General features: G+C 41.3%; 1 protein-coding gene across 1 annotated transcript in view; it reads left to right on the top strand.

Annotated features, from left to right (window-relative positions):
* The window catches only part of LOC113078007 (uncharacterized), a 77,130-nt gene that overhangs the window by 43,821 nt on the left and 13,656 nt on the right, over positions 1 to 19,653 (top strand). Inside the window, exon 5 of the mRNA XM_026250282.1 lies at positions 2,044 to 2,142. Coding sequence (XP_026106067.1) covers positions 2,044 to 2,142 — 99 coding nt within the window. The remainder of the gene's footprint in view (positions 1 to 2,043; positions 2,143 to 19,653) is intronic.

Here is a 19,653-nt window from a genome sequence, read left to right as displayed (position 1 = left end):
CACAGCTAAACACAGAACCGGAATAAACCCACGAGACTGAAATACTGAACAGGAGGGAGACGGACATGCTGCATGGATGATCTCAAACAATGATCTGTCAAACAAGAGACGAAAGACAGGGCATTAAGTAGGCTGTGTGAATGACATGCAACTGCCACTGATCACTGATCAGCGGTACCTCCCACATCAAACAATCAGCATGACAACATCAACATGAGACGAGCAGGAAACAATGCATTCATGAACTGTGACAGCAGTCGCTATAAAACTGTTTTCATTTGCAAATAGACACACAGTAGCTAGCAATATTAACTTCATTGAACCAATGTTTTCAAGAAAATATCATACATTGAATGGTGCAATTTTTTTCTTGATATGTGAATATGACCAAATTAACAGTAACGCTAATATTCAAAAGAACAGAACTCTAGCCTGTGCAATAATGTTTAAATATATAGGCTCTAAAAGCTGCTTACCTTACCCTCGTGACAATTAGTTTGCATCCAAGCTCCACTATTATCTTAATGTTATTTACTTTTTAGAGGAAGCCAGCATAATAAAAAGTGTTTGTGTGGAGAATGGTAAAATGTAGGAATGTGGTAAATTATTCAAACAACATAGTAAACATGTTTATAACGCGCTAGTACCAAGGTAATATAAACTACAAACATGCTAAAAATGCATTAAGACATAATAGCACTATGCTAAAAACACAAACAACATGATAGAAATGTGCTAAAATACATTAGCAACATGCTAATGCATGTTGTAGCAAGCACAAAGTAAAATATTTGTTAATTTGGTCCCTCTTTATATTAGGTGGCCTTAACTACTATGTACTTACATTAAAGAATAAGTACAATGTACTTATTGTGTTCATATTGTATTGTAAAACACTTTTGCTGCTATTGAGGTGGGATAGGGGTAAGGTTAGGGAGAGGGTTGGAGGTATGGGTAAGTTTAAGGGTGGGTTAAGGTGTAAAGTATGGGTCAACAGTGTAATTATAAATGTAATTACAGAAATTAGATACAGATGTAATTACATGTCGTTTTTTTTTTTAAATATAAGTACAATGTAAAAACATGTATGAACACAATACGTACATAGTACTAAATTATTAATTAAAATGTAAGTACATAGTAGTTAAGGCCACTTAATATAAAGTGGGTCCGTTAATTTTAATTTAGTTCTGGGAGATTGAGTCACATCTCATGTTTTAGTCCTTCATCATGGACAGCAGGCCAAATTAGTTTACCCTCATTCCACTGGAAATTATAATAACATATAAACTATTATGAGACAATCACTTACTGTTCTTGCCTGTTGAAAATGATAAAAATCTGTCTTGAGTATGTTAAGGAAGTACAACCTTAAAACAACCTTACAACAATCTTAAAAGTGACTGCAATTGTAAGAGCATTACCGAGCATTATGCTGGTATTATGCTGCATGCATGCCATGTCGTAATTACGGTGTGACGTTTAACTCAGTGCTGTTCACGTCCTCGGACTGGAGATTATCTATAGCTACAGTCAACAAAAAGAACCAACATGAAAGAATGTTACTGGCAGCTGTAAAACACAATACAAGTAATAGTTGCTATGCAAATGCATTATTATTACTCTTTATAATTATTTCTTTAGGTTGTTATTACATGGATATACTAGATATCTTACTCTGAGCTGCATGTAATTCAATTAAATTCACACTACATTTGTATGAAAACATTTACATTGGCAGAAGTCAATTAAACAAATTTTACACACAAATATTCTGAAGTAAATGCTTATTTACTTATTTTACTACTGGAAGCAGCAATATTTTTCTCTGGTTCCATGTGAGCTGGAGTGGTCACTCTCAGAAATGAAGTTGTAATTATGAGTTCTGCGAGGACATGAACACTTTTTTCAAATTACGATATGGTGTGAACACACCTTTAAAAAATGGTTTGACTGTTGTTTAAGACTGTTGCATATAAATAATACTAAAACTAAAGTTTTAAATTGAAAGATTGATGATGTCTTTTTTGGTGACCTCCACAGGTGTCACAGAAACCCAGCAACAGAGATGCTCTCTCGTCTGTGACATGTGCTGGGGCACGAAACAGAGCTATACAGAAGAAACAAGAGCAGATAGAGGAGGTAAGTTTATGTCTGTGTGATGTGTGAAGGATCATTTTCCACAGTCCCTTACAAAAAATAACCATGGTTTTATTATAGTAAAACTGTAGTAACCCATGGTTTTTTGGCGTATTGACTGCCATTTGTAAAACCACAGATTTACTACAAATACCATGGTTAAACTATGGTTAATATAGCAAAACCATGGTTAATTTGTGGTTACCATGGTTTAACTACAGTAACTATGGTTTTTTGGTTTTATTTGTAGTAAAACCATGGTTAATTTTCGTAAGGGGTATAATAAGTCAGACTGATATTGGATTTTACTAATAATTAGTGCTGGGCAATGATTATTATTATTATTTATTTATTTTTTTCAGTGTTCCTTTTACATAATAGCAGTTTAAATATTAATTGTAGCCTAAATCTCAACTTATAACATTAATGTAATTAAATTAAATATAAAACAAGCTATTTGTCACTGCCAGGACATTACAATTTTATAGAAAATATTTTATAGTTTGCTATAGAAAAACAAGTCATGCTCAGAGTCCATAGCCTTGATCATAACATTATAACAGGCACCTTCCTATTAGAGACCTGCATGATTGCGGAAACCAACACAGCAGAGTGCGTTCCAGGACAACACTTGATGTGTGGGTAGAGACTCCTGTGTGCGGGATGTGGGAGAATAATTAGGGTGTGCTCACACTAGACAATCTTAACCGGGCCAGAGCACATTTGAGCCCTAATGTCTAGTTCGTTTGACTAGTGTGATCGTTCCGTATATCAGTCCCTGTCTCAGTTGAAAGAGGTGGGCAAGAGCGCGGTTCATATATATACATCAGTGAGTGTGAGCGTTAACTGCGCCGGACTGCAGATCTTCTGATACGTGCTGCATGATTGCGTAAATATTTCTAAGCGGCAAAAGCGATAGATCTGTAAAGCAATATTTTGTGAGAGAAAATTATTTTATGTCTGTTTGAATCATTTTACACCGGACTGTTTTGTGAATGAGGGTCAGTATAAAGCAGGTTTGGCACAACAGTTTCCTCTGAAGGATGGAGCAGTGCCAACTATTCGTTATCAATCTACATCAGAAGAAGTATCACGCGTAAGTTTTCAAAATAGCCTTTCTGAAAGAGATTCTTGGCACTTGCTCTTGAAACTTGAAATCTTGAAGCTACGCCTTCTTCCCCAGTAGCAACAGCTCATTTGCATTTAAAGGGTAAGAGGAAAATGGCATGTTTTGGCTCATAGCTATAACTTCACACTAACACTCTTTGGACATCACAGACTTATTTTAAATCATGTAAAAAGGGACATAATTGGTCACCTTTAAATCATTCATTGCCATTATCAACAGAAATATTCTAATCTATTCACTGCAGCACATATTTAGTTTAACTATATACAACCCATATCTTCGTTACCTACAAAACTATTCAAATAAATGCCTGGACTGATTCCATGCACAGAGACAGGGCAACTAATCTCCAAAAAAAGGAAAGCCTTCCTTGCCTGGCTATATGATGTAACCTGGAAGGCAAGTGGGTTGGCTCTTGCCAGAGCCAAAGGAGAATGTTCACAGAAGGGCAGGAAATTAAAGAGTTGGACTAGCAAACCCAAAGGTCACATGTTTGAGCTTAAATACTGGCAGGAATTATAGAAGGGGTTTTGTAAAGAGCCCCCTTCTACCTCCAATAGCCCCAATTGAGGTGTGTTTGAGCAAAAATGGCTGCCCACTTCTCCGGGTGTGTGTGTATGTGCTGTGATTGGAAGGGGGTAAATATAGTGCACAAATTCTGATTATGGGTATAATGGCGAAGGCATGTATACATTTTTAACTGTGTTTGCAGGTTATTTTTTTTATTTATTTTTTTTAGTTGAAATTGAACAAAAATGTATGCATTTCTGTAGGGCACCAATCTTATTCCAGATCATTCTTATTTTTTTTTTTAAGATTGCTTTATTCAATTGAATTAGAATGTTTCATATAATTAAAATTAAAAGGCAAATTAGAGTGGAGGTTCTCTAGCTACCTGGTGATTGAGGGCAGAGGTGTGAATGAGAAATGGAAACCCTGAAGTGGATCTGTAGCTGCAAAGAATTTGATTTGCATTTGATTTCTAAATGATTGTAACATGAAATGCATTTTCCTCTACTCTGATCAAATACACTACTCTGCCTGCTGTAGAGGGAAAGAGAATCAGTGACTCTGGCCATGCAGCCCCCCACCGGTACGTGCCTCAGGTTGTAAATTCTAGCTTTTGTAGAAAGTCATTTGCATATAACATGCATGCATAAGTGTTATATACGTTACACTGCAAACAGACAGTACAGAAGAACTCATAAGAGTAGTTCTATTTTGAATATAGTCTGTACGTAAGCTAGAGTCTTTGGTGTGATACACAAGGTGTCTAAGTTAAACCTAGTTCAATTATACAGTGTGTTTTTATTGCAATCATAGTCATTACATCTTTTTTTAAAAAACTGCAAAGCAGAGCTCATGATGCGATGACTCAGATACATGCGGAATGATAATTTAACCCCCCAGTGCACACACAGAGAAACACCATCTCTATGGTTACCACAGATGAGGCAGTAGGTGCTATTTTGAAGTGATCTGATAATAGCTAGCAGCTCAGACACACATAGTTACCAATAGTAACTACAAGGAAGACTGCAGTAATGATTTCAGGCCTTTTGATCACAGATGCCTGCTTCTCCACACACAAATAACAAAAATGGTAATATAGATTAGGGAACACTATTCACTATTAACTAGTTGCTTATCATGTTACTAGTGTACTTACTGTTTTGGTATTTATAAAGCACATATTAATACTTTATTAATGCATGATTATATTCTAGATCCCTTTACCCTGCCCCATACCTAAACATATCTTCTACAACAACTGTCTTACTTAATATAAATAAGCAGTGCATTAGGAGTTTATTGAGGGTTTATTTAGGAAAAACACTTCAATTATTAATAATGAATATGTGTGTAACTCGGGTCACTAACAAGATCACTAGTAATTAATAAATATTTAATTTTTATTAATATCTTTAGTATTTATATGTAAATGCAGATTGAAGTCAATTTACATTATATTCCAAATCTAGAAAAAGGAAATTGCTAAAGTTGAGTAGTGAGGTGAAAGGTTAGGCCCACTCCCTGCAAACATTTAGCACATAAGCAGTCAGAATGAGAGTGAACTTGAACGAGAGAAGATGCAGTTGCGAATGAGCAATGTAATGAGAATCATTTGAGTAATCAAATATAGATTATTAACAAGTTTGAGGTATAAATCGTTGATATATATCTTTTAGAAGCTCACGGTTTGAAAAGAGATGTTTGAACCGAAGTTAGAATGGGATATGATGAGACGGATGATAGAGATTTAATTTACATCTTTTCCAGGGAGAAACTATTTTATTTTTCTGATTTAAACCTCTCCTTGGCCGGGTGTTTTTTTCCTTGCTGAAGACTTGTGTTCCTAAATCTGTCCTTGCCGAATATTCATATTCCAGTTTTGACTGGTGTGCCATTCCACCAACTTGTACCTGAAACAGAGAAAAGAGAGTGAAATCTGCTGAACTGGTAAAAAGCAAACTATTTTATTTATTTATTTTGCTTTGAGTTTTTCTTTTTCCAATTTTTTTTTCTTCCTGGATCTTCAGTAGAAAAAACACCAACGAGTTGGCCGACAACAGCCCCTGACATCACTACTGCCGCGACTATGGATAAATAGGCACCAGGAGAACGTCATTCACTTCTTTGTCTAAAGCTTGCGTCCGAAGAATGTCAGAGAGCTAGAGGATGCAGTGTCTCATTCCAAACTCAGGGAACCATGGTTACATGTGTAATCTGAGACATTCCCTTTCGAACTGCGTCCTCTAAGAGTCGCTATGGGGAACAGTATACCCACATGCTGAGGGGAGTGCAGGCCAGAATCATGACAAACACTAAGTACCAACTCTACCATTTTCAAGGGAGTTTCCCCTGAGACGTTAGATGGCTGTCCGTAACATTACCCCTTACAGCCAAAGGCCTAGGCTACATACCCAACTTAACTTGTTAGGGCCTCAGCCCGGGGTAGAGCTGAAGACTTGGAATCAAGAAAGATTCCTATAAATTGATACGACAAAGAGCCTAGCATTTTATAGTAAGTCTTGCCTGTCACACAGGGGCTACCACTTGCTCTTGCATAAGCTTGCTGAACGAGCTCTCTCAACAGATCTCTAATAGCAACATCCTGTTTAGATAGGTATCTGAGAATAAATAGGTGAAGTGGCACCCAAGATGAATGTGTCTTTTACCAACTCAAGAAAGGGCTCTGTGACGAATGGGGTGGGGCCGAGAGCTGTGGGAACAGGGCGAGGCTGGAGGAGTGATTGGAGATGAGCGATACCTGCTCCACCCACCGGTTTCGAGTCCCACGGAGGAGATGGAAGGATATAAAACAGGAGCTATGACAGTGACAGACGAAAGAGGACCTGTCCTGGATTTTAGTTTGTGTTTTGGTTGTGTTTGTGCACGGCAGTCGGCCGTGGGGGGCATCGCGCTGTTTTGTTTATTTGATTATTAAAGTTTGATTTGATTGTCCGCCGGTTCCCGCCTCCTTCTTCCCGATGATTATTGAGTTTTAATGCGTTACATTGGTGCCGAAACCTGGGAAAAGGAGGGACGTGCTGCTGAAGATCCTTCGTAGTGTGATGCTGGCCGCCTGTGATGTGGGGGGCGTCTGCCGTCAGTGAGGGAGTGGAGGTGTCACCGCATCCCCCATGATGGGGAGGAGCAGGGAACAGGGGACTCCTGCCGGCTGCCCAAAACCGGAGTAGCTGTCGCCGTCCACCGGGCGGTGGAGGAGTGTCATGCCGTCCGCCGAAGGTCGTCCAGAGCCACCGCTAGGCACCATGGAGGAGATCACCCAGCTGGTGGAGGGCCAAGCGGCAGCGTGTCTTTTTTTTTTGCTTCTCTCTCCCCTCTCTCATCTCTGTCGCTCCTCATCCCTCCATCTTGTTTTTTCTCGCCTCATCTGTCCTACCCCCAGGGGTTGTCACGCTGTTTTGTGTTTATTTGATTATTAAAGATTGGTTTGTTTGTCTGCCAGTTCCCGCCTCTTGTTCCCGATGATTATGGAGTTTTAATGTGTTACAGGCATGAAGCAACCACGCAAAGCCCTCACCATATAGGATTTTAGAAAGAATGCAGAGCACTAGCGTGCGTACTTACCACAGTGTGAATTTCAGAAAGTGCACAAAGACATGGATTTTACAATACTGCACTATGATAGAGCAGCTCATAGATGGAATGGTGCATTCCAAAACAATATGTTTGAGAGTCGGCAACTCGATCTGAGGTCATTATGCTGGAAAAAACAGATAGCTCAATCTCATGTGAGAGGAGAACTCTGATTCAGAAAGAAAGTAGAGCAATCTTAGGCAACCATTTTGGTAAAGGGGAGTGCTGTTAAACTACCACAAGAACTGCCAAATAGCCCCTCATGTTGAGGGAAGTGATGCTTGAAGTGTAAAGATACACTGGCTGAGTGGAGCCCAGGAACCAAGGTCTAACCATCTAAAAAAAAAAGGGAACGAAGCTGTGCATGTAACCCTTACTGTACAAGATATAGTATGCGTAGTCTTGCGTGTACACCTTCCACTCAAGTGGATTTTAGAAAGTGCGCAAAGTGTTGAATGTTCACACACACCACTATATGGTTATCAGAAAGTACACAGAGCTTAGCATCTGTACTTAACCTCTTAGCCTTAGTGTTGAGGATGCCCGCGTGGGGGTGCCACAGCTATCATGGCTATAGATGAACACCATAGAGAGAGAGCATCTCTGATTACCATCTCTATAACTGGCCATCAGCACATCAGCGCATCTTTTCATTGTAATTCATTGTAAATGGTGCATTTCTAGCAGTCTTAGGATGTTCTATAATTGGCATATAAAGTTTAAAAAAAAATGTATTTTTTATTTTTTTATTTTTTATTTTTTACTCAAATTATTCTTATTGCATTTTTCTAGTTCTCAAATAAATCACTTATATGATGTCTAAAATCCTGTCTAGTTTTTTTCTAATAGAAAAAAAACCTATGCAGTGGTATGTTTAATGGCTGAAATAGTTTGTAGAAGCCTTCAAAACAGTTGATAAATATTTTTTTATATTTGGGGGGGTGGAGGGGGGGGGGTCTGCAGGAATTAAATTTTTCATGATATCTTCTTCAGATTTGAAATAGAAACTCAAGAGACATGTGACTTCCAACCCATTAATTTTCAAGATTGCTCCATGACTGATTTCAAGAAGGCCCAAAGGGTCTTCTTTCCAAATACACTAAAATGATGTGTGTTACAATTTTAAGTTAGGTAGGGCACTTTCAGTTGTGAGTCCCATAATGGGGTGTGCTGGCTAAAAGGTTAAAGCTTTCTAAGCATCGCAGAGGTGCCAAACTGCACGGAAGAGACAAGCTCAAATGTATAAACCTCTGGCAAGAGGATAATCACCTGGGGCAGCAAATACAAGAAGATTTACATAACTACCACCTCGACTTCCCGCTCGATGCATCAGCAATAAGGGATATCCAAGCAACCAGGAAGCCCCTCAGGGTGACCTGGCCAGACATCCATGAAACTCCTTTTGCAGTGCCGTGCCGGGCCTGATGATCAAGAAGGCTCCCGCAGAAACCTGTGATCTTGGCCGCCTGGTACCGGTAACTGGACATAATGCTGACGAGTGTTTAGTAAACACTGTAATTGAGCACTGTAAACTAAAAATTACAGAGGATTAGCACACACATAACCACCAGCAATTTGATATGAAGTTTATATAGAATGGGTTTCATACTCACCCACCTCCAGCTCACCCACGCCTCCTTTTAGTCCGGACCATCAGTAAGGTGGTTGCTATGAACATAGAACCAACCAAAACATCATAGGTCCAGCACAGGAGACTGTTATGCAAGAAGTTCCCACCTAACCTCGGTCAGGTGGAGAGCTGGTGGTTATTGGGGAATTAGGAAGGGGAGGATAAGGGCAGATGTAAAACCCTCCAAAAGGGAACGAGTAGATACCTAAGTATCGCTCTGATTCGGACAAGAATGCTGCCTCGTCTGGATCACACCCTTTAGGTCTTGCCTACCTCCCCATGACCCATGATTCCTCTTACCCCTACCCGCAGGTGGGTTTTGTAGAATGGAGAGAGAGAACTGTGGTTCGGCGCAACTCAGCTACCTGATCAGGAGATTGGCCCTCGCCCTTATCGAGGTCCTTCAGTAGATCAGCCTGATATTCTTGAAGCACCACTATCTTGTGCAATGAAGCCACAGCCTGACCTGCTGCTGCGTATGCCTTGCCATTTAAGCAAAATGGATCCTGAAGGGGATTAGATGACAAGGAGGGATATTTAAGAGAGGACGTCTCCCCCACAGATAGCTAGCCATCATCGCTTCCACAGGGGTATTCTCATAGCCGCTTTCGCGCATCACCTCGATGTTGGCATAACTCACTGAAACCAATGGATGTGAGAAGAAAACAGCCTCTTTCATACCTTTCCGACCTCTGCTTGGAGATCAGGCAAAAATGGAAGGTTCACCTGAACTGGAGGGCCATGGTCAGAAAGATAACGCTCGTCAAGCCAGCCTCGCGGCGTCACCTTGCTGGCATGCTTCCATGGCAAGTCCAACTTTGCCATGGCGCAATCCATAACCTCCAACAGCTCTACATAGTCAGAGCAGGAGGATTGAGAAGGCTCAGCCTCAGGTTCTTCGCCACCCTCGGACATCTCCTTATCTTCCTGGGAAGAACCCAGCATGGCACTGACCTCAGTATCAGAAAGTGTTAAAGACGTAACATCCTCCTCTGCAGGTTCACTCATGTCTGCCGCCGACGAGCGCGAAAGGGAAAGTCCCTCTCTAAACTCCTCAGCCAGATCCACCTGTGATCCCCACGAGCTCACTCTCCTCTGTGCCTCAGCAGCGGTGGGTTCTGAACCGTGGGATGGCTGAGAGCAGAGCTTTTTCATAGAAAAATGCTCACAATGCATGTAGATTTCCCCCTCAAGGACATCGTATGCATGCTCATCACTAGTGTTAATTTCGTCACCTATTTTAAATTTAGTCTTAGTCTTTGTTTGGTCTTGTTTAGTCTTTAGTTTTAATCATACTTAGTCATTCACATATCTTTTTTTGTTTAGTTTTAGACAAAAGAAAACTCAAGGTATCTTAGTCAAGTTTTAGTTGACTAGAAGTCTAATAGAAGTCTTTCTAATAAAAGTCTAAAGTATAGTTTTAGTCAAATATGTTTTGTCTTTTTTTTTAAATAACACATTATTACTGAGATTATTACTGATAAACATTTCAGTAAAAAAGTGTTTCACATATCTCACACATTGGTTAAATGTCATAATTACCTGACAAAATATACATGTTGAATGATCTTTCTTGAAAGCAAATGTTAAACTTGTCTGTTTTTAAATTTCTGATACATAACCTGCTTAATGTGCCAAAACACCATAGCTAACTGGTTGATTTACAGCGTAGATGCCTAAAATCAGCATTAGCTTATGAGACGTTAATTTAGGTTAATTTACCTGAATGTGTGGGTGGTTAGCCTTCAGATGTCGTTTAAGGTTGGTGGTGTTTTACCCTGAAATTCTTTGTCTGCAGAGTTTCCCGTCAGTTATGATGACACATTCTGACTTTTTGTCAGTATCATTGTACATAAAATGCGACCAAATATTGAGCGTCTAGCATGTCATCGTTGCTCGCCACTCATGTTCGCTTTGGGTGTTGTGTGTTCAGCAGTTTCATGTTGAAGCCACAGGCTGTAACTTGTGCAACAGCGAGAAGCCGCAAACTCGTTCTGAATATTTTAAAGGCGTAACAACTGATGCAAAGGCAGAGACAATTGTAGACGAAAATGAAGAGAGATTTTAACTTAGTTTTTATTTTATGCAAAACATTTTCGTCTCATCTACTTTCGTCAACAATAATGCATGTTAATTTAGTCTTAGTCAGCATTTTTGGACAGTGGTACAGTCTTGTCATCGTATCATCTTAGTCATGAAAAAAAAAGGTCGTTGACGAACATATTTCACATCGTCTGACGAAATTAACACTACTCTTCACCCAAACAAACAACGCAAAAACTGTGTGTGTTATCAGGAGGCAAATAACGCCAACACGGGTGCACACACTGTCTAAATGCCTTGATATTGGTTGCCATGATAAACAGAGAAAGATTGCTCTTACCAGTTAATTCAGATGCACGCTTCAAACAAAACAGTCAGTGACATCAGGGGTTGTCACCGACCAACACGTTGTTGTTTTTTTAACCCTCTGGAGTCTAAGGGTATTTTTGGGGCCTGGAGAAGTTTTGTCATGCCCTGATATTTGTGCTTTTTTCAGTTTCTTATAAATATCTAAATGGGTAAAGTCTAATATCACTGTAGTCAGCACAAACTGGGCTATAATAATATGTGAAATGCATGCATGTACATGATAGTATTTTTGAGAAAAAAAATGTTATGCATGGTTAGTGAAAAACTAAAAATGTTAAATCACTTGAATAAGGCCATAAAACACATACATAACATTGGTTCCCGGGACTGTTGAGAACTGGAGCTTGTAGCCTAGAATATTTCTTTCTAAATTTTGTGAAAATCATCTTGTTTACTCATTCACAGAAAACAATATATTGATTTAAATTTTCTAAAACACTTTTTGTTGGTAAAAGTCATATGCGAGTAGGCGTCAACTATCATGAATATCATTGTGATTTACACCTGAGAAGACAAAGGCCTGCATAATGAGCTGCATAATGAGCCTCTCATTCAACAGTGCCACTCTGAGGGAGGACTTACAAGAAAGAATGTGAGAACAAAATAAAAGTATATAATTTTATGTTTGTAGTTTATTAAGAATATATTTAATTATCCCACAACATAATTTAATATCCACTTGGGGGAGCAGTTAAACAGTTTATTAGGGACAATCAAAGCTTACTTTCAAACAAATTTTTAGGCATCCTTACTCTAGTCACACAATCCTTCAGAAATCCTTTTAACAATCTTATTTTCTACCAAAAAAAAAAAAAAATATTATCATCATCATCATTATTATTGTTATTAATGTTGAATGTTTTTTTTTTAGGGGGGATAAATTGAAAGAACTGCATTGTCTTTACATTTGTTAGAGTTATCTCTATTTGACACGTTTATATTATTTCAAGCTTTTGAATGGTATAGTATTGTATACTGTTATTGAAACTTCATAATGTTTCACTTGATTATACATTTAGTCAGGAATTATAGTTAGGAAAAAGTATTTGGAAAAAGTCTAACTAGTAAAATGTTTACACGTTATGTGGAAACTAGTACAAATAAATAAAAAGAGACTTACTCATGTTTATGATCTCTGCTGAATAAAGTGCTTCATTCTTTTTTCTGAGGAAATCCATTTCTCAAATCCTCAACCACATCACATCTTTTTGGAGTGATTGATGTCTTATTCCTCTCATCGCGAAGCAAACAGTAAAATAAAATAAAAACTTGAAGAACAGTCTCGCTGCTTTTTCTTCTGTGTGGGCGTATTCAAGCCGCGCGCTTCAGTTTGAATCTGAATAGCGCGTTAAGCGCGGGGGCGTGGTCACATTAGATATAATGAGCGGAGATATGAAAAATAGACATTGCGTTGTTTTCATATGGATTACACCTGTTTAGTTTAGTTTAAAAGTAGACATTTCAGGCTTTCTATAGATATCTCTCTCATATCTCTTCGTTGAGTATTCACGGAGTTACAGTTTGATCAGCGGAGACAAAGACTGCAAACAGCATACCTTGTTTGTTATCTTTATTTTATAAGTGCACAAAGGTGTTTTGTTATTATGTCTGTATCCAAAAAAAAGTAGACCCTTTACAGATTCGAATGATGTATTGCTCTTATCTGTACGATTAAAACTGAGAGTGTAATTTAAGTTCTTTTCGGGGTTATCCGGAGAAAATGACTCAAAACGCATATATGCGTTAATGGACTCGAAAGGGTTAATGTATGCTTCAGACACGGGTCACGACGAGGTGTTCCCCATAGAGACCCCTTGAGGACGCAGTTCGAACTTCCCTTGAAAGGCAATCAAATTAATCCCTATGCATTGTGACAATACATTGATGTGTAAAGACATAAAACGATTGGTCTGTGCAAGAAACTGAACAATATTTATACCTCTGATTAACAAAATGTCCGAACTGTTAGAACTCTCCTAAATGCGTCCTCCTGAGTGCGTTATCAGCAGAAGGCGCATGAAGCGTCTTCTTCTTCTTCTTGCTGTATGGGAGATCGCAGACTTACAGTATAAGTATATTAATGCCACCTATCTCTCAAATGGACCATTGACACTATCTACAATCTCAATTAGGAGTCAACCTGAGACACAGGTGACGGTAATGCACTTATAAGTCTGCGATACTCCATAAAGAGCTAAAAATCTCAGTTTGTGTTTCACTGAATAAAAAAAAATTACCTACATCCTTGAAGCCCTGGGGGTAAGCAGATAAACATCACATTTTCATTTTTGGGTGAACTATCCCTTTAACCCCAGAGAAGGGGAAATCAGGGTTTTCCGTTCCAGTAAAAGACAAAACTAAACCTCTCTGGTCGGGAGCAGGCTTTCTTCGGTAAACCCAGAATTTATTTTGGGGTCCTACGCCTAAGCTTTCTGCATCATGACTTGCAATACATCATCATAACACATTAATTTAGCATGGCACTTGCACTTAAAATAGTTTTGCAATTTTTTTGCTCTTAAAGTATCACTTCAAAAAAATGAGTGAAAAAAAGAAAGTTATCAGGACACAAGGCAGGAAGCAACGCTATATATATATATATATATATATATATATATATATATATATATATATATATATATATATATATTATCAGGTAAAAATCACAAGTAAAGGACTGTGTATATTAGCCTGGATTGTCAAGTCAGGTCAAGTCACCTTTATTTATATAGCGCTTTAAACAAAATACATTGTGTCAAAGCAACTGAACAACATTCATTAGGAAAACAGTGTGTCAATAATGCAAAATGATAGTTAAAGGCAGTTCATCATTGAATTCAGTTATGTCATCTCTGTTCAGTTAAATAGTGTCTGTGCATTTATTTGCAATCAAGTCAACGATATCGCTGTAGATGAAGTGACCCCAACTAAGCAAGTCAGAGGCGACAGCGGCAAGGAACCGAAACTCCATCGGTGACAGAATGGAGAAAAAAACCTTGGGAGAAACCAGGCTCAGTTGGGGGGCCAGTTCTCCTCTGACCAGAGGAAACCAGTAGTTCAAGTCCAGGCTGCAGCAAAGTCAGATTGTGCAGAAGAATCATCTGTTTCCTGTGGTCTTGTCCTGGTGGTCCTCTGAGACAAAGTCTTTACAGGGGATCTGTATCTGGGGCTCTAGTTGTCCTGGTCTCCGCTGTCTTTCATTGCAGTAGAGGTCCTTTCTAGGTGCTGATCCACCATCTGATCTGGACACAGACTGGATCTGGTGGCTACGGTGACCTCGGAATAAGAGAGAAACAGACAAATATTAGCGTAGATGCAATTATTCTAATGATTTAGCAAGTACATAGGGTGTTATGGGAAGTGTTCCCGGTTCCGGTTTACCTAATTAATGCAGCCTAAAAATCCTTTAACGGATTTGGATATTAAAAGCATATTAGTATGTTATGTGTAAGCCAGGTTAAAGAGATGGGTCTTTAATCTAGATTTAAATTGCAAGAGTGTGTCTGCCTCCCCGAACAATGTTAGGTAGGTTATTCCAGAGTTTAGGCACCAAATAGGAAAAGGATCTGCCGCCCGCAGTTGATTTTGATATTCTAGGTAGAACGTACCTAGAATACCTTTGAGAACATTGCGGACGTAGAGGATTATAATGTAAAAGGAGCTCATTCAAATACTGCTGTGCTAAACCGTTCAGGGCTTTATAAGTAATAAGTAATATTTTAAAATATATACGATGTTTGATAGGGAGCCAGTGCAGTGTTGACACGACCGGGCTAATTTGGTCATACTTCCTGGTTCTAGTAAGAACTCTTGCTGCTGCATTTTGGACTAGCTGTAGTTTGTTTACTAAGCGTGCAGAACAACCACCCAATAAAGCATTACAATAATCTAACCTTGAAGTCATAAATGCATGGATCAGCATTTCTGCATTCGACATTGAGAGCATAGGCCGTAATTTAGATATAATTTTCAGGTGGAAAAATGCAGTTTTATAAATGCCAGAAATGTGGCTTTCTAAGGAAAGATCGCGATCAAATAGCACACCTAGGTTCCTAACTGATGACTAAGAATTGACAGAGCAACCATCAAGTCTTAGAAAGTGTTCTAGGTTATTATAAGCAGAGTTTTTAGGTCCTATAATTAACACCTCAGTTTTTTTCAGAATTTAGCAGTAAGAAATTACTCGACATCCAGTTTTTAATATCGACTATGCATTTCATTAGTTTTTAAAATTGGTGTGTTTCACCGGGCCGCAAAGAAATATAGAGCTGAGTATCATCAGCATAACATCAGCAGTAAAAAGCTAACACCATGTTTCCTGTTGATATCTCCCAAGGGTAACATATAAAGCATGAAGAGTAGCGGCCCTAGTACTGAGCCTTGAAGTACTCCATACTGCACTTGTGATCGATATGATACATCTTCATTCACTGCTACGAACTGATTGTCACGGTTCATTGATACATAGTGTCACCTTGTTGTCTGTGTGTAGGTTGCGGGGTGTATCACCTGATTGTTCTGATTACTGATCAGCGGCAGCTGCGGCTCATTCCATCTGGCCTATATTAATGCCTTGTTTTTCGTCTCATGTTTGTCAGATCGTTGTTTGGAGTCCTGGTGTTGTGTTGTTCCCCGTGAAAGTGAAAGTGAAGTGAAAGTGAAGTGACATTCAGCCAAGTATGGTGACCCATACTCAGAATTTGTGCTCTGCATTTAACCCATCCGAAATGCACACACACAGAGCAGTGAACACACACACACACTGTGAGCACACACCCGGAGCAGTGGGCAGCCATTTATGCTGCGGCGCCCGGGAAGCAGTTGGGGGTTCGATGCCTTGCTCAAGGGCACCAAAGTCGTGGTATTGAAGGTGGAGAGAGAGCTGTTCATGCACTACCCCCACCCACAATTCCGTCCAGCCCGAGACTAGAACTCACAACCCTTCGATTGGGAGTCCAACCCTCTAACCATTAGGCCACGACTTCCCTCTGTAGTTGTTCCTGCTCTGGATCCCTCGTCGCAGTTTCCTGTTGCCTGTTTGTTCCTTGGATATTCGTTGTGGATTACATCGTTCATCACTTCAGCCACGGGCACTTCACGGACTTCTCTCACCATGAGCACCAACCTCCATCAAGGTCCCTGTGTTGCCATCTCTCCTGCTGCTAGTTTGTCTTGTCGTCTCCTGCAAATCTGACTCTTCTGTGATATACGCTCATTAAAGAGATATTAACTTGCACTTGCATCCAGTCTTCTTTTCCGTGACAGAACGATCTGACCACTATCATGGATGCAGCGAGTTCAGTGGCTTTCACCGAGTTCATTAACCACAGTATAACTCGTATAGATCAGCAGCAGGAGAGCATCTCTTCCACCGGACGCGCCGTCCAGGCGCTGGTAACACAGGTGTCCGAGCTCTCCCAACAGATGCAACAACTTCGCGCTCCCACTGCGCATGCCCCGCCGACTGTTTCCCCACCGCCTTCAGAACTGCAGGACGTCTCGGAACCCCGCCTCCCCGTGCCACAGACTTATTCTGGTGAGTCTGACTTTTGTAGAGCATTCCTCAACAAGTGTTCTCTCCACTTCACTTTACAGCCCCGTACGTTCGAGGGAGAGGAGTCCAAAGTGGCATTCGTACTCACGCTTCTCATGGGGAAGGCGGCGCTGTGGGGAACGGCGGTTTGGGAGAACCGGGATCCTTGCTGCTCCTCGTTCACGCCACTCGCTGCTGAGATGAGAAGGGTGTTCGACCGTGCGGTGGCGGGCAAGGAGGCCGCCCCAAGACTCACCGCACTCAAGCAAGGCAACCGCACGGTCGCAGATTATACCATCGAGTTCTGCACCCTCGCGGCGGAGTGCCGTTGGAACGAGGAGGCGCAGTGGGACGTCTTCCTGCATGGGCTGGCTGATTGCATCCACCATGAGATCTACACCCTGGATTTACCTGAGACTTTTTAGGCCTGTTAGAGCTGGCACTACACGTCGATTCACGCCTTCGGCGAGTGGAGGCGATGGAGGAAGCTGGAGAACAATCCGGTGGATGTGGTCAGTCCACCGTCCGATCCTGACCCATGCAGGTGGGGAGAGCGCGGCTTTCCCGGGAGGAGATGGAACGGCGGAGGTCCCTTGGACTTTGTCTCTACTGTGGAACATCTGGTCATCTCGTTAGAAACTGCCCGGTAAAAGACCAGGCTCGATAGTAAACTCGAGGCTACTATCGGGTGGGATCTCTGCCGAGAAGTCCTCACCATCTACCCTCCTTCCGGTAAGACTGAGATGGGCCACCAACGACGTCACCTACAGTGCACTTTTGGATTCCGGGGCTGAGGGCAATTTCATGGATATAAGTCCCTCGAGCACCCCATCTCCGTCAGCGCACTCAATGGACAGTCACTACCTTGTCTCTCGCACATCACGGATTCCATCACACTCATCACCTCTGGTAACCACTCCGAAGAGACTCAGTTCCTCCTTATGGACTCACCTCATGCTCACATCGTCCTGGGTCATCCCTGGCTCAGGAAGCACAATCCTCGCATTAACTGGATTCTGGGTACTGTCACTGAGTGGAGCACAAATTGTCATAAGTCTTGTCTGTTGTCTGCTTGTCCCACGGTGTCTGTCTCTGTTTTGCAGGATGAGACTGTTGATCTTTCTAACGTGCCCATGGAGTATCTTGACCTGAAGGAGGTGTTCAGTAAGTCCCGGGCTGCTTCTCTTCCTCCACATCGTCCCTACGATTGTGCTATAGACCTAGTGCCGGGTAAGTCTCCGCCTAAGGGCAAATTATACTCTCTGTCTGCTCCAGAGAGGGAGGCCATGGAGAAATACATTTCTGATTCTCTGGCAGCCAAGATCATTCGCCCTTCCTCTTCTCCAGCAGGGGCGGGGTTCTTTTTTGTGGGGAAGAAGGATGGTTCCTTGCGACCTTGTATTGATTACCGGGGGCTGAACAACATCACGGTTAAGAATACCTATCCTTTGCCGTTGATGTCTTCGGCTTTCGAGAGGTTGCAAGGAGCATCCGTCTTCACTAAATTGGACTTGCGTAATGCTTATCATTTGGTCCGCATCAGGGAGGGAGATGAGTGGAAGACCACTTTTAACACCCCCAGAGGGCACTTTGAATACTTGGTTATGCCCTTCGGGCTTTCCAACTCCCCTGCGGTCTTCCAGGCACTCGTTAATGATGTGTTGAGAGACATGGTTGATCAGTTCATATATGTCTACCTGGATGACATATTGATATTTTCTTAGTCTCTCCAGGAACATGTTCAACACGTCAGACGAGTGCTTCAGCGGCTGTTAGAGAATGGTCTTTTTGTCAAGGTGGAGAAATGCGAATTTCATGCACAATCTGTTTCCTTCCTAGGGTACATTGTCTCGTCTGAGGGAATTCGCATGGATCCTGACAAGGTCAAGGCTGTGGTGGATTGGCCAAGTCCAGATTCCCGTAAGGCCCTACAGCGGTTTCTGGGGTTCGCCAATTTATACCGGCGTTTTATTCGCAATTTCAGCCAACTAGCCACGCCTCTGACTGCCTTGACCTCTCCCAGAACGGCTTTCAGGTGGTCCGATGCAGCCGAAGCTGCATTTGCTAAACTGAAGAGTCGCTTCGTTTCGGCTCCCATTCTGATTGCCCCTGATTCTTCACGTCAGTTCGTGGTGGAGGTCGATGCGTCAGAGGTGGGGGTAGGAGCAGTTCTTTCCCAGCGGTCTCCCTCAGATAACAAGATGCACCATTGCGCGTTTTACTCTCATGGTTTATCTCCCGCGGAAAGTAATTATGATATTGGTAACAGAGTTGTTTTGCTTGATATACGGTTGTTTTGACCGTTGTGGACCGGTTCTCGAAGGCGACCCATTTCATACCCTTGGCCAAATTACCTTCTGCCAAGGAAACCGCGGTCGCTGTCATTGACCACATCTTCCGGATACATGGCCTCCCGGTGGATGTGGTTTCTGACAGGGGGCCCCAGTTTGTGTCCAAATTCTGGCAGGAGTTCTGTAAATTGCTGGGGGCAACGGTTAGTCTTTCCTCTGGGTTCCATCCCCAGACCAATGGTCAGACCGAGAGAGCCAACCAGGATTTAGAACGCATGTTGCGATGTTTGGCGTCCAAGAATCCTTCCTCCTGGAGCCAACAACTCTCTATGATTGAGTATGCACATAATTCATTACCAGTGTCTTCTACGGGCCTCTCCCCATTAGAATCTAGCTTAGGTTACCAGCCACCAGT

Source organism: Carassius auratus, unplaced genomic scaffold (genome assembly GCF_003368295.1).
Source record: "Carassius auratus strain Wakin unplaced genomic scaffold, ASM336829v1 scaf_tig00023751, whole genome shotgun sequence".
NCBI classification, from domain to species: Eukaryota; Metazoa; Chordata; class Actinopteri; order Cypriniformes; family Cyprinidae; genus Carassius; species Carassius auratus.
This window is presented reverse-complemented; position numbering and strand designations above follow the sequence as displayed.